Genomic DNA, 14,834 nt, shown 5'->3' on the forward strand with positions numbered 1-14,834 from the left:
TTTTTCTTTTTAAAAGATGATTTTGAAAATTTTCCTTTCTGACATGCTTCACATAGAGCATCTGAAGAAAACTTCAGCTTAGGTAGACCTCTGACTAACTCGAGTTTATTTAGCTGAGATAACTTTCTCATGCTAATGTGGCCCAAGCGTCTATGCCATACCCATTGCTCTTCATGAACAAACATTAAACATTTTACATTTTGTTCTTTTAAATCCGAAAGATTTATTTTATAAATATTGTTTTTCCTCTTGCCAGTGAATAGGAAAAATCCATTGTTTTGATTTATGGCTTTACATGTTTTTTGATTGAAGATTACATCATACCCGTTATCACTCAATTGACTTATTGATAACAAATTATGCATTAATCCTTCTACATAGAGAACATTATATATATAAAGGGAAGAATACCATTACCAATAGTTCCGGAGCCTCTAATCCTTCCTCTCTGATTTCCTCCGAAGCCTACGAATCCAGCATCTTTAAGTTCCAGGTTTTGGAACATATACTTTCTTCCCGTCATGTGTCGCGAGCATCCAGAGTCCAGGTACCATGACTGGTGTTTTAACTCTGCTGCATAAGATATTTGCAACATAAACAATCTTATCCTTTGGTACCCAAAATCTTTTGGGTCCTTTGTGATTAGTTTTCCCAGAGTTTCTTAACACTTTGGGTTTTCTAGCATTATCAAAGCGTTGTGCTTGTGTATGTGTATAGTGATAGGAAAATGGAGATTTAGGTTGGTCATTAGTAGAAGTTTTATCTTCACTAGGATCATACCCAATTCCTCTTCTATTGTTCTGACTGACCCCATAAATCCTGGATGCCATTCTGCTCCTCTCTATCCCATTCTTCAGAAACTTTTGAAAAGATTTTTCATATTCATAAATTACTGTGTTTGAAGTTTGTGGAGCTTGAGATAATGCTTCTTCAAGTTTTGAGCATTTTTTCTTTGTTGAATCTCTTTCTAATATCAAGGTTCGGTTTTCATCTTTTAGTTCTAAAACTATTATCTCAAGTTTACCACATTCTTCCAGAGTTTCTTCAAGCACCTCTTCTATAGCTTTAAATGTTTGTTTAAGTTTCTGATATGAGTTTAGAGTTTCAGATAGGCATGATTCTAGGTCAGATCGAGAAAGCTCAGAAAATACCTCTTCGGATTCAGATTCCCCATCTGAAGCATTCTTAGAGATGGTAGCCATGAGTGCCTGTAGCGGGGTATTCGTTACCATTGGAGATATTGACTAAATCCAAGGTAAATCATACAAGTCGAGTCGCCACCGCACTTCTATTTATCCAAAGGAATGATTAGAAAGTGAACAAAAACCTAAAAGTTTTAACAAAAAACTAGTAAAAGGAGAAACAGAGATCTGGGTAAGGGGGTTGGTTATGTAATGGGAAGGTGTTAGGCACCCAAAACATCCTAGGTACTCTTAGGGAGCCCTTTTCATACTTGTTGTAAGGTTGTTGTTTTGTGAAAATTTGTTTGTACAAACATGATTGAAGAGATGAGAAGAGAATATACAAGTTTATTTACATTTTGTGTTTGGATGGGTAAACCCATTGCCTACGTACCATCTTATAAAAAGATTAGGATCAAAACCTCGTAGTTCGGGGTAAAAATCTCAAAACAAGTTGGTGAATTGATTGGTCCAAAAGCCTTAAGGTCTTTTGTTATCAAAGGGAGAAAACTCAACCAAACCACAAATCCACCATGTGAGGATAGCTTCAACATGCTAGTGAGGGGGTAACCCTATAATAAGCATGGAAGACTTATTGTCCATCACTAAGGATATAGGTGAGTATTACATCTACCACAAGGATAACTCAAACCTAATAACTAAAGGTTATGAAAAATTTGATTAAGGAAGTGGCCATTGGAACCACAAAAAGACATTTGAATGGGTTATATTTACCAATTAGAAGTATATGCAAAAAATGGTCAAAGTTGACTTAAAGATTCAATTCAAAATAAGTGTTATAAAAAGAGAGTTTGAAAATCAAAAGCATAAGGCTTAGGTTTCTAATAGTTGAAAACAAAGGTTAAATGTTTGCACAAAGAGTTTTGGCTTGGGTTAGAGTGAAGAGAAGAAGAAGAATGGCTAAATCCTAAGTAAAACAAAAGGTGAGGGATAAAGAAACAAAACCACAATGGAGTTCCTCTCTTAAGATCATATTGATGATCCAAGTAGCTCCCATCCTTTGGAATAGGCAATCACAAAAAGCATAAGCAATCATCAAATAAGCCTCTTAAGAGATCCTCAATGTATCTTGTGTCTTTCATTTTGGATGAACATGGTAATGGTCCTGCAATTTGAGCTTTCATAGAATTCCCTAGCACAAGAACACACACATCAAAGAGTTTTATGAAACAAATCAAGAATGGACAAGAGTGAGTTTAGAGATTTGGCCCTTCTAATCCATCTTCATCATTAATGTCCTTTTACTCCAATTTTGCATAGGGAAAGTCCTAGGATCTAAGTCCATTTCTCCATTCTTTGCATAGGGAAAGTCCTAGCATCTAAGTCCATTTCTTCATTTGGTCCACAACAATCAAAACAAAAACACAAGCACAATAGTATATACACAATTATGTGCTCAAGTGAGCAAAAGGCAAATGACATTAACATAAATATGTGCTCAAGTGAGCAAAGGAAAAAGCAAATGGATAATATGTGCAAAAATAGTAAATTGCATAAAATTAAAGAGCAAAAAGTAAATGTTAATGGTTAATGGTTAGTGTGCCATAAGGCAAATTTAGCGCTATGTTAAGCAATCGTAATTGGACTTATGTAGAAGTCACAACTATCTGAGGCCGGTCAATAATAATGTAGGCAACAACACAAGTTAGAAGTCTTGATTAGTGAACCAAGTTCCAACAACTTGCCATGCCAAAAAGAAAATGAGAATTGATCTTGTATTGGTTTAAGCCTTTTGCATGATTTAGGAAAAACCTATCATTAATGCAAAGCCATTCATTTGATCAATTGATCAAGATGAATTAGATTTGAATCAAGGAAGATTAAGTCTCCCTAATCAATGCTAACTTATCAACCTTCAACTCATTGATCAAAAAGGAAGAAGAAAGAAGAAGAAGAAGATGAAGAATGAATAAGGAAATGGAAAGATCAAGATGCATAAGATGAAATAACATGTACCAATCCATATGTATTGACCAAATGACAATGAAAGTCAAAGTCAAACAATGAGAAATCAGAAATGAGATGAAGATTGGAGATCAAACAATAAGCAAAATATTTTTTGGCATTTTTAATATTAAAATAAACTTGAATTAAAAATAAAAGAAAGGTCAAACTTCGAAATCACATCAAATCAACCTTGAAAGGTCCAAGTGATTTATCCTAAGTTCAACAAGGTCAAACAAAGTTTGACAAAAGAATTCAGAATTTTTAAAAGTCAGAAACTATTTTTAATCAATTAAAAATGAATAAAAATAACCTAATTGAACTAAAATCTCAAATAAATCTCAAATCAATTTAAAATTGATGAGAATATTTTTCATAGATCCATCATCATTCAAATAGGTTAGGAAAATATTTTTGTATTTTTTGAATATCAAAAACTATTTAAAATGAATTAAAAACAACCAGAAAAGAGAAAATTCACAAAAAATATCAAATGGCAAAATAAAAAAAAATAAAAATCAGAAATAGAAACTAGAATTTATTTGGAGACTAATGCAATTGGTCCCATAATTTTTGGAATTAAAACGAAAGAGTTATGAATTTTTGAAATAAATGGAAATAAAAGAAATTAAATCAGAAAAATAAAAAATCAAAAAAACCAGGAGCGTTAGATCTGAGCTCATTAATTGAGCTGGCAGATCACACGCTCCAGAAGCGCGCTCCCACCATAGGCCAAAGTCAAATGCGCTGCACAATGTATTAAAACAAGTCATAACAAACAAGGGCCAGGATTAGATCTGGAAATTCAATCCAACGATCCACAACACATCTGGCAATGGCACGGCCACCGGAGCCACCTTCTTCTCCGGTGAGCATGAAGATTCCGGCCAATTTTGCAGACAACCAAATCTTAACCAAAATGCACGATCTATACATCTTTGGAAAGCTGGGATGATGTACATCATTCCTATGCCACTCAATTCCACTCTAGATCTCTATATTGAGAGAAATCAGAGATGGAAGTTCTGTGGTGTTCATCATGAACTTAATGGATTTCAAAAATTAAATGCATAATCATGATGCCTCTATTGAGAGGACTTCAGCCAACACAAGATCCAAGCAAATATGTCAATATATTATGAGTTTCGAAGAAAAAACCAGTTGCATAACAACCTTGATTTTTGGAGGCTTGAGCTCGATTCCTTGCTTTCTTTATCAAAACAGAAGATCAATGGGGTAAAGGATGAAGGTTTAGAAGCTTTAGATCCAAGGATTCAACCAGATGTAGTTGAATTTTGGATCTGAAAAATTTAGAGAAAAATGAACTAGCTCCTTTGGTGAGAGGTTGGGTTTTGATTTCTGCAGCAATTCAGGTTGATTTCAGTGTGAATTTTGAATGGAATAGAGCTTCTATTTATAGAGGGAATGGCAAGGAGAAGGTGATGCAATCCGTGTGCATGGAATTGGATATCCATTGCATGGGCTTGCATGATCATGCACAAGGCCCAAAACCAAAGCCAAATGACATCTGAACTCATACCAAAGTGAAATGGGCGTGTAATTTGAAAGGCAAAGGCTTGTGTAATGAATTCTCATATGTTATGCATAATTGAACTAAAAACTTCTCCTCTTCGAAACTAACACTTGCCAAATCCAAACATGATCATGTGAGTAATGGTTGGAAAGATTTTGATGTAAGGAACAATTGTTATGTTGGGAAAAAATCCATTTGGGATGTGGAAATTGGTGAAATTTGAGCTTAAAGTGCAAGGTGCAAAACATGTCAAGCCAAAGTTTCTAAATTTGGCCAATGTTCAAGCCCTTCTGTTTTGATGATGCAAGCCTCAAATGAAAAAGCCTCCAACATAAAAGTTGTAGATCTTTTTAAGATAATCAAAACGGACTTAAATTTTGCATCATTTTGATTTTTGATGAAAGAGTTATGGGCACTTGAAGTTGGACTTTTTTGCCTTTCAATGCATTTGGTCCAAAAGAACCTATAATGTCTTGCATTATCACATGTATTTCCTTTGAGATTTTGAAAATTTGTTCAACATAACATTTGAATTATACATCTTAAGCTTTCCAATGCATTTGATCCCACCTCAAAATCATAAAAAACGAATGAGTTATGTCCTTGGGAAGTTGACCCAAAATTAGGGTTTCAGTCAAAATGACCTATAATGTATTGGAATGGGAGATGGCCTTCCAAGCTTAAAATCAATTTTTGATGAACATGAAAGTTGTTCATGTTGTCCTTAAGAACATTTGTGCTTTTGGAACCATCTCATTTGACCAACACATAAAAAGTTAGGTCCCAGTGCATTTCAAAATAGTCAGATGAATTGACTGATCAACTTCTCAAGTCCATGACTCATATCTTGATGAATTGATGATTGAGAACACTCAAATAAGTTCAAATATGCATGAAATGATGAATTAAAGAACTTTCCTTGATTGTATTTGACCATGGGCTGAGGTTGCTTCAAGAGACGTAAGCCTTGAGTTCTCTATTGCACCTTGAGTTCGCTAAAATCGACCAACAACTAAACATTTTCTACCCAGAACTACGTAAGCCTTGAGTTCTCTATTGCACCCGGAGATACGTAGGAGTAGGATTTGTAAATCTTTTCAAGCCCATTAATAAAAAACTTTGGTTTAGTCCCCTTCGTTGCAAAATACAAAAACATTCTTCTTTCTTCTATTCTTTCTTTCCTACCTGATAACTTGAGAAGCCTAACATTTCAAACTAACACTAACGCGCACAAATAACCTAACGGTTCCCGTTGAGTACAACGGACGTGAGGGGTGCTAATAATTTCCCCTTACGTAATCGACTCCCGAACCCTGATATTGGTTGCGACGACCATAATCATTGTCGTTCTTTCTTGGGTTTTATCGATATTTCTCCTTTCCTTTTTAGGAATAAATAAAGTTCAGTGGCGACTCTGTTCAGTCCATCATTGTGAGCGTGCAGTTGCATTTCGCTAGGTCGTGTTCTCATTTTTTCGAGGTGCGACACATATAAGAGAGTTTTTTGTTGGATGCTAGTCATAGTTGGATCTTATTCTGGACCGGCCATAAGACCTAATTAACCAAGACCCAATCCATCTCAAAATTCCACTTTACTCGACCTTACATATAAAACCAATTCACACTATATGAGAATGTACACAATCTATGATCTCCAATTTTAACTTACTCATCTTGAATCTTTAATTGACTATGAGTGATAACCATGAAGATCCACCCAACACCACCATAGAAGAGATCGATGCCACCGTTCAAGATCAACAGTTAACCACCTCCTATTGTTTCTGGTTCCTACGTGAAAACGGAACATCCATTTTTGGTTCCCGAACAGAACATATCATTTATTAGAGATTAATGTATTTGATGTGCACTTGTTAGGTCAACATGGGTGGTTACTGGTTCATCGCAAGCATTATGATATTTCATCTTCAGGTGGACGGTGAAAGGGACGATATCAAATTCCGTTGATAAGGGTTTTCCCAAGAGGTAGCTATAAATACTTTTACAGGGGATTACTATGAACTGCATATGTCTATTATCCTCACATATATTCTTTTTCTAAGAGTAACCACCAATTATATGTTGGCCCATGCATTACAAAACCAATGAATGCTTGTAGATTGGTGCCCACGAAGGTGATAACCTATCCTTTTTCAAGCCCAACTTCTAAATTTTTTTTGCGTACATTATTACCCACAAAAATACGTCGTTGGAAATATTTCCCACGGTCTCATTGTCTATAAACCCTAGGATATGTCTTTCATCTGTTAAAGTCTTCCCTTTGAGCTTGCTGCTTCAAACTCCACGATGTATCTATTCGTAGTTCTTTGCAGAATTCTTTCGGATGGGATAATCCTCCAATAATAAAGGTATCAGGGGAGAATTATTTATGCTAAAGACAAACAGAGAAGCCATCATAACGGATCCAAGATAACTGTGTTGGATGTTCCTAGCTGAACTACGATTAGTCTATAGAGGTTGGCAACCAGTTTGTTTGTCACTTGCACCCTAAACGCTACTAGATCCATTGGAGGTTTTGAGTCATCTCTGACTCTGATAATCATAACTACAGTGGAACTAGAGTCTGCTTCGATGTTTGACCTTATAATTATTGTTGAAAAGGTGAAAGTGATTATAGGACTTGAAAGGCTTACTATCTAATCGATCAAAAGGTCAAAATCTAGAGAGACACAATGAGTGAAAGAGTTAGAAATATAAAAGAGACAACTCTTTAGATGCGTTGATGAGGACCAATATGATGGCATCAGGTATATAGGCATCATTGCGAAGAGAGGGAAAACGAGTCACTTCAAGATCTATCATCACTTACGGTTATGGATATTAATGATGAACGAATCAGTTGGGTGAAAGGGTTATGGAGGTGCAACCAAGAAGTTCAAAGAAGGCTGACATGGAATTTTATGAGAATCAAGAGACGATTCCCACAGATGACACCATTATTCTGACGTGGAATAGAAAATTAGTAGTATGTTGGTGAAGTCGATACTGGAAGGTCTCTGATACGGTGGTAAATGTCTTTGATGAAAGAAGATAGCGGTGTACCTGCAAGATTATCACTTTAACTCAAGTTAGTGAAGTCGGATAGGAGAAACTTGCAAATATATAATGTGTTATACCTTTGTGGGACACGAAGTCATACTTATATATGAAGATGATTAGAACCACCCCTGATGAACGTGACCCCTTATGTGAAAAACTATTGGATGTATTCCAATGATTGAGATGAGCGATATGTATGACTTTTGTGGGAGACTCATTAGTGAGAATAGACATGTTCGTCAATTTGAATGGGCAGAGCTCTAGATTAGACCATAATTAATTTGTAGGTCGTTTTGTCCGAATGAAACAATTCATATATATAAAAATTAAAAAACAAAATTTCCTCAAACAATAAACCACATATACATATTTTATTGTTATAACTATAAATTAAATCTAAAATGTAAAAATATTTATTTATTAAAAATTGGACAAAATTGAATACTAACAATATAATTTAAGAAAATAATTAGTCAACTCAAATTAGTAATAAAATATATCTCCAAAATATATACATCTCAAAAATGTATATTATATCTACCGTCAAGATTAAATAAATATATTTTATAATAAAAAAAACAATATTAAAATCTCATGTGTAAAATATATGAAATAAATACTCATATTTATCTTAGAGAAGATATATTCATAAACAATAATCAAAATCAAAATATTATTTATGCAAATTTTCATAAACACTTAATTATGAAAATTTATCATAGATTTTATCAAGAATAGACAATTATGAAAGAATATATGAGATGTAATGGTTCCCGAGTTTAACTCCTATTAAGAACGAGTTTGAATTAGAATTAACTAAAAATAGTTTAAGTTTAATTAGTCAAGTAATGATTTAACCATAAAAATTGTGTGGCTTCCGTGTTTTACTATTTGTAGAAACGAATAGCTACACACCACATATGAAACCATTTCCGTGAGTATAAATAAGTTTCAACATTGCATGTTAATCCTCAGGGTCACATTCATCTGAGATCTTTGGCTGAGGATAACTGCATCCTCACAAGCCAATTATCTCTTCTTCCTTTTATTGTTTGTTTTTGTGTTAAGCTAATCTTCTAAAAATGGCAGAGGGTGGTGATGCACAGAAAGGAAGAAGAATCGCCATAATTGGTGTATCTAGCTTGTTGTTGGTGGCTATGGTTATTGCAGTCACTGTTGGCGCCAATCGTAACCAAAATGGTTTCGACGACGATATTGAAAATAATAGAAAAAACCATGTTTCGTCTACAATGAGAGCTGTGCAATCCATTTGTCAACCCACTGATTACAAGAAGGAATGTGTGGATACTCTCACAGCAGAAGCTGAGGCAGGGAATGTTACCGACCCGAAAGAACTCATTAAAATAGCATTCAATGTTACCATGAAGAAAATTGGTGAACAAATCAAGGCAACTGATCTTATGCATGAAGTTGAGAAGGATCCTAGATCAAAGGATGCTATTGACACTTGCAAGCAACTTATGGATCTTTCCATTGGAGAATTCGCCCGAGCAATGGATGGAATTGACCAGTTTGATCTTAAAGATATTGACCGAATTCTCATGAATTTGAAGGTTTGGCTCAATGGTGCGGTTACATACATGGACACATGTGTGGATGGATTTCAGAACACTACTACTGATGCTGGTAAGAAGATGAAAGACATATTGACATCAAGCATGCACATGAGTAGCAATGCTCTCGCCATCATTTCAGATTTTGCTGACACTGTTACCAGCTGGAACGTCACAAAAATATTTGGACGTCGTCTTCTTGACACCGATACACCTTCATGGGTCAGTGAACATCGCATGCTCCTTGATGCTAAGACAAGCTCATTCAAACTTAAGCCTAATGTTACCGTCGCTTTGGATGGTACCGGTGATGTTAAGACCATCAACGAGGCTTTGTTGAAGGTTCCTGAGAAGAGCGAAAAACCATTTTTCATCTACATTAAGGAGGGTGTTTATAACGAGTATGTTGAAGTTGGCAAGCATATGACCTATGTTGTGTTTCTTGGTGATGGTGGCCAGAAGTCAAGAATCACTGGCAGCAAAAACTTTATCGACGGTGTTAACACTTACAAAACTGCCTCAGTTGGTATGTTTATGGCTCCTTTCGTTTATCTTCTATTTCTGTATAATCTTTATTATATGTAATTTTAAACTATCCTATATATGGTTGCAGCTATTCAAGGTGATCATTTTACCGCTATCAATATGGGTTTTGAAAACTCCGCCGGTGCCCACAAACATCAAGCCGTGGCATTAAGAGTTCAAGGAGATAAGTCCATCTTCTTCAATTGCTCAATGGATGGATATCAAGATACACTTTACGTACACACCATGCGTCAATTCTACCGTGATTGCACCATTTCCGGTACCATTGATTTCATCTTTGGTAATGCCTTGTCCGTGTTCCAAAACTGCAAATTCGTGGTCAGGAAGCCTATGGCAAACCAACAATGCATTGTGACAGCACAAGGAAGGAAGGAAAGATTCCAGCCATCAGCCATAGTCATTCAAGGAGGCTCCATTGTTGCTGATCCCGAGTTCTACCCGGTCAGATTCGACCACAAGGCCTACCTTGCTCGTCCATGGAAGAATTTCTCTAGAACCATCTTCATGGATACCTTCATCGATGATTTGATTCACCCCGACGGTTATATGCCATGGCAAACACCTGAAGGGTTCTCCGGCATGGACACTTGCTTCTACGCTGAATATCATAACTATGGACCTGGTTCAGACAAGTCAAAGCGTGTGCACTGGGCTGGAATATGGAACCTTAACTCAAAGGCTGCACGTTGGTTTGCACCATCCAAATTCTTCCATGGAAGTGACTGGATTGAAGAAACTGGAGTTCCTTTCTTTTCATCTATTCCTGACCACCATAGGCACAAAAAGACAGTGCTTACATGGTGATTTCGATAGTGTGTGATTTACAAAAGAGTATCTATAATTTCATTATTACTTTTGTTGATCCATTCATTGTGTCATTTTGATACCATTCAATAATTCTAAAGAGGATGTTCTTATTTTTTCCCAAGAGATTCATAGCTTTGCATTTGATGTAAGTTCATGCATCTTTTTGTGGTTTTTCAACCGAGTCTGTTTTGCGAATTTTATTTATTCCATAAGCTATTTTGCATTGGAATCAGAAATGAATGTTAGAACTATAATACCAAATTTCAATTTCAATCATATCATTTGGGTTGTAAAATAAAATTGAAACTTCGATTTTGAATTTAACAAAATTATATGAATCCATAAATTATCAGTCGAGACACCTGTCCTTCACAATAAACATCCCTCATTAAAATAAAAGATCATTCCTAGTGAGCCATAAAGCTCAATATAGTGCTATCCAAAAGCTTCAGAAAAAGTATATAGGAATATTAGTTAGATCCTCTCGAACTCAACACCCTCCAAAAGAGGTCTAGCAGTCAAAGGTTCTTTGAATCTTTTCTCAAAATGATTCATAATCTCCATTTTAACCTTACCCACTTGAGTAATCCTTCCTCTACCCATATTTAGACCTACAATGTCATTTCTTCTAAATCCAGACTTTATAACATTGTGAAAAAACTTAAAGTTAGAATCTCCCCCTTTGATCCACTTATGCCTAGACTCTTGTTTGAAAATGCTCTCTTTTTGTTGTATTACATGCCAAACTTTTTTAGGAGCCAAAGTTCTTCTATCAGTCAAACAGCAAGGAATTTTCTCCATACCATCAGTGACAACTAAATGATATACATCATTTAAATCCTTAACAGCTGCTTCCACCTCCAAATCAATGATTACAAAAACATCTCTATTCAAACATTTCAAACTCACATTAATCCCCACAAAACCCTTACTACAAAAGTTGATGTTACAGTATAAAAAACCCTAGTTTCCAAATGATAAGAAGGGGCCTCTGATTTACCTGAAGCGCATTTGTAAGACCACTCCAAATCATTGCTCTCCCAAAGAGGAAAACGTTTTTCGCCTCAACCTTCTGAACTTTTGTCTCATGCAGCACACAAACGTCAAACTTGCCTTTATAAATTCATTGACTCAAGCCCCTCATTTTTGAAAGGCTACCACTTCCGGGATAGAATATTCATGGTGCACTACTATTAATAACATCCATTTGAATTTCCCTTCTTCATCTCTAGCTTCCAGACACCTAATTGCCTCCACATGCTCACAATCATATACAACACCATTGATTCTAAATTTGATTGCTTTATCCCAAAGATATAATCTCTAAAAAGAGAACAGTTAGAGATGAGTCAATAACCTTTACTTAGAAGTGTAATACAATATTACAGGGTAGGAAAATTCCCATCAAACGGAAAAATCTCGGATCTGTCACAATATCACACAGTAGTGTGAGAGTGATGACAATGTCGGTCTATCAAAAGCTTAGTATTGGAAAGATCAGCGATACAAGGATGAATTTGAAATGTGCATATCACTGCACAAAGTATTCATATGGGATAGCAGAAGACGTGTTGGTTATAATAGAAAATTTTAGCTTTTGATTTTGTGATCGTCGATATGCCTGAAGATTAAAGATGCCTCTCATTCTTGGTTGACTCTTGCTTAAAATTCGATGCAATATCTATTTGGAAAAAGGTACACTCACTTTAAAAATTTATGACGATGAAATAATATAGAATGTGATTGAAACCATGAAGCAAAAAGGAGAAAAAGATATTCGCTATCAAGTAGGCATGATGAAAAAATGTGTAGAAAGTCAAATTCATAGACTACCACAATAAAAAAGCCTCAAGAATATCATCTCAAATGGTGTCATATCCTTTAGCACCACCGAGTAGAAAAACTCAAAGATTCATTCCAAAAGGCAAGAGAAAAAAGAAAAAACGACATCGAAGTAAGGTTATAAAAATATGGAGCAACTTGTTGCAAAAAGTGGAATTATCTCTAGAGAAGATAATTTCTTTGTCTAGAAAAAGAAAAACAACAAGATTTGAAAGATGAAGTATCCATCCTAACATGGATGATGGGGCGTCAAGCTAATAAAGTTAAACGAGTACTACTTTGAGGCAATCCAAGGGAGGTATTTGTATTTTATATTTATAGTTTTCAATTTTAAATTAAATTCTGAGTTTTGTTTTTTATTGGTTTATTTTATGTTTCTTTCCTTTCATATGGTTATCTGATAGTTCGTAGGAAAGTAATGGTTGTTTAATAATAAACCTACATAGTTGTTTTAGTCTTCATGCATGTCAACTCGGAAAATAATTTTTATATATTTCTAAATGTTCTAATGTGGTTTAATTGAGCTATACTGAAGGTTGAGCAGGTTTATTGTAACTTACTGAAATGCCACTTCAAACAAGGTATACCATGTATGTTGTCATTTATGTTGGAAATCCACCACAACCTATAGAGAATTTCTATCAATCTTGATGAAAAAGATTGTTATCAATCATGCATGATAATGAAAAGAAAAGAACGATTGAGAAAGAAAAGAAAAGAATGTTGGATAAGAAGAAGAATATTTTCTGAGAGTTTTTCGTGGAAACCTTCTTTATTCACTTTACAACTGCAAAATTCTGTGAATACAATGTTATGAGTTATTTCAAGAATAGGGGATACTCCCTCTATTTATAGATTTAGGTTAGCTTACTCCCTAAGTCAAAAATCAAAATATAAAAGACCAGAATAATTAACACTACTAATATAATCGGTGTTGCTACGCGAAAAATACAGAGTCGCCATCAGTTTTTATTTATTCCAAGGGAAAAGGAAAATATCGAGAAAACCCCAAAGAATGATCATCGCAACCACGAACAGTTCGGAAGTCGGTTATGCAAGGGGGAGGTATTAACACCCCTCACATCCATGGTACTCCATGGGAACCATGTAGGATGTTTACACTTGAGTGTGTGTTGTTATCTTAATGCTTACTTGATAAAGGTTTGCAAAGTGGAGATGGATTTTAAATTAGTGTGCTCGGCAAGGATTTCGGTCCTCGTGCCTACGTATGCTCACTTGTTGAAGTGAGAAAAGGAGCCCCGTAGTTCGTTGGTACAAAGTATTTGTTTGTTTTATTGATTTTATACCTTGAAAAAAGGGTTTTCGATGCGATGCCCTAAGGCTAAAACAAAAGGTTTGATCAGTTGATGTTGTTTTTAGGTTTTGAAGAAAGTTTTCTTGACTTCGTATTGCACTAAAGACTATGCATAAAGGTGATTACCTCGAACTACCAAGCCAAACGTCTTGTGTTCAAAGCATTCAGAACGAGTGTAGGGAAACTTCATCATCATCCCTTCTTTATCGCTCAAGGCTCGTGACATACAATCGTAATAGTCTCTTATTATGTTTTTGAGTTTGATTTAAGAAAGTACCACTTGACATTGGATCAAAATTTTGCTAATTGATTATGAAATAGTGAGCGCCCCTAATGTCTAATGGATAGCTAACAAGCAATAACAAGACAAGGAAAGCGAGTAGAAAAGTACATCCAAAAGGGGAGGGGGATACATGGAAAATACAAGGGATTACAGGAAATAAAAGGTCTCATTGTCAGATAGCCCAAGAGAAAGCATTGTGTGTACAATTGTGTCCTAAGCTAGAAAGTGCATAAAGATGTTACAACTCGTTTGCTTCTTTGTTGTAGATACCATGAATGCTCCTTCCGTGCTTGGGTCAATCATTTGTCCAAGGTCCAACGCAAAGGTCCTAATAGAAATCTCTAAGTCCATGGTCCAATGTCCATTGTCCATGCTTATGTCTTAATTAAGTCTTTTTTCATTTTTTATGTTTAGTCCATTTTAAGTTGATTATTAAGATGAAGTGAATAATGATGATGGATGCACAATTATGGTATAAAACAAATAAAATGATAAAAAATAAAGTGTTAGAAGTTAGGTATAAAAAATTAAAAGTTAGAGTGCGGAAATGTAAAGAGTTAGATGTTAGGATTAATTGAATCAAAATAATATAATAAGACATTCAACATCAATACCAAATATTAAATCCAAATCAAATTCTAATATCAAACCAAATCTAATATTATCAAACATATATCAAAATAAAAGACCAAATTAAAATTCTAAAAGCAAAACCATTATTAATATCA

At 35.0% G+C, this 14,834-nt stretch overlaps 1 protein-coding gene across 1 annotated transcript; it reads left to right on the plus strand.

Annotated features, from left to right (window-relative positions):
- Positions 1 to 8,715: 8,715 nt before the first annotated feature.
- Positions 8,716 to 10,920, plus strand: LOC127097513 (probable pectinesterase/pectinesterase inhibitor 21). Its single transcript, XM_051036012.1, has 2 exons — positions 8,716 to 9,839; positions 9,927 to 10,920. Exons 1-2 carry the CDS (start codon positions 8,822 to 8,824, stop codon positions 10,661 to 10,663), a joined length of 1,755 nt encoding a protein of 584 aa, XP_050891969.1. The 5' UTR covers positions 8,716 to 8,821; the 3' UTR covers positions 10,664 to 10,920.
- Positions 10,921 to 14,834: the final 3,914 nt, after the last annotated feature.

This window comes from Lathyrus oleraceus, chromosome 6 (assembly GCF_024323335.1).
Source record: "Lathyrus oleraceus cultivar Zhongwan6 chromosome 6, CAAS_Psat_ZW6_1.0, whole genome shotgun sequence".
Classification (NCBI taxonomy): Eukaryota; Viridiplantae; Streptophyta; class Magnoliopsida; order Fabales; family Fabaceae; genus Lathyrus; species Lathyrus oleraceus.

Coding starts and splice junctions, on each gene's coding strand:
- LOC127097513 (XM_051036012.1), top strand. CDS start 8,822: ATGGCAGAGGGTGGTGATGCACAGAAAGGAAGAAGAATCGCCATAATT. Junction 9,840..9,926: donor TTACAAAACTGCCTCAGTTG/GTATGTTTATGG, acceptor ATATGGTTGCAG/CTATTCAAGGTGATCATTTT.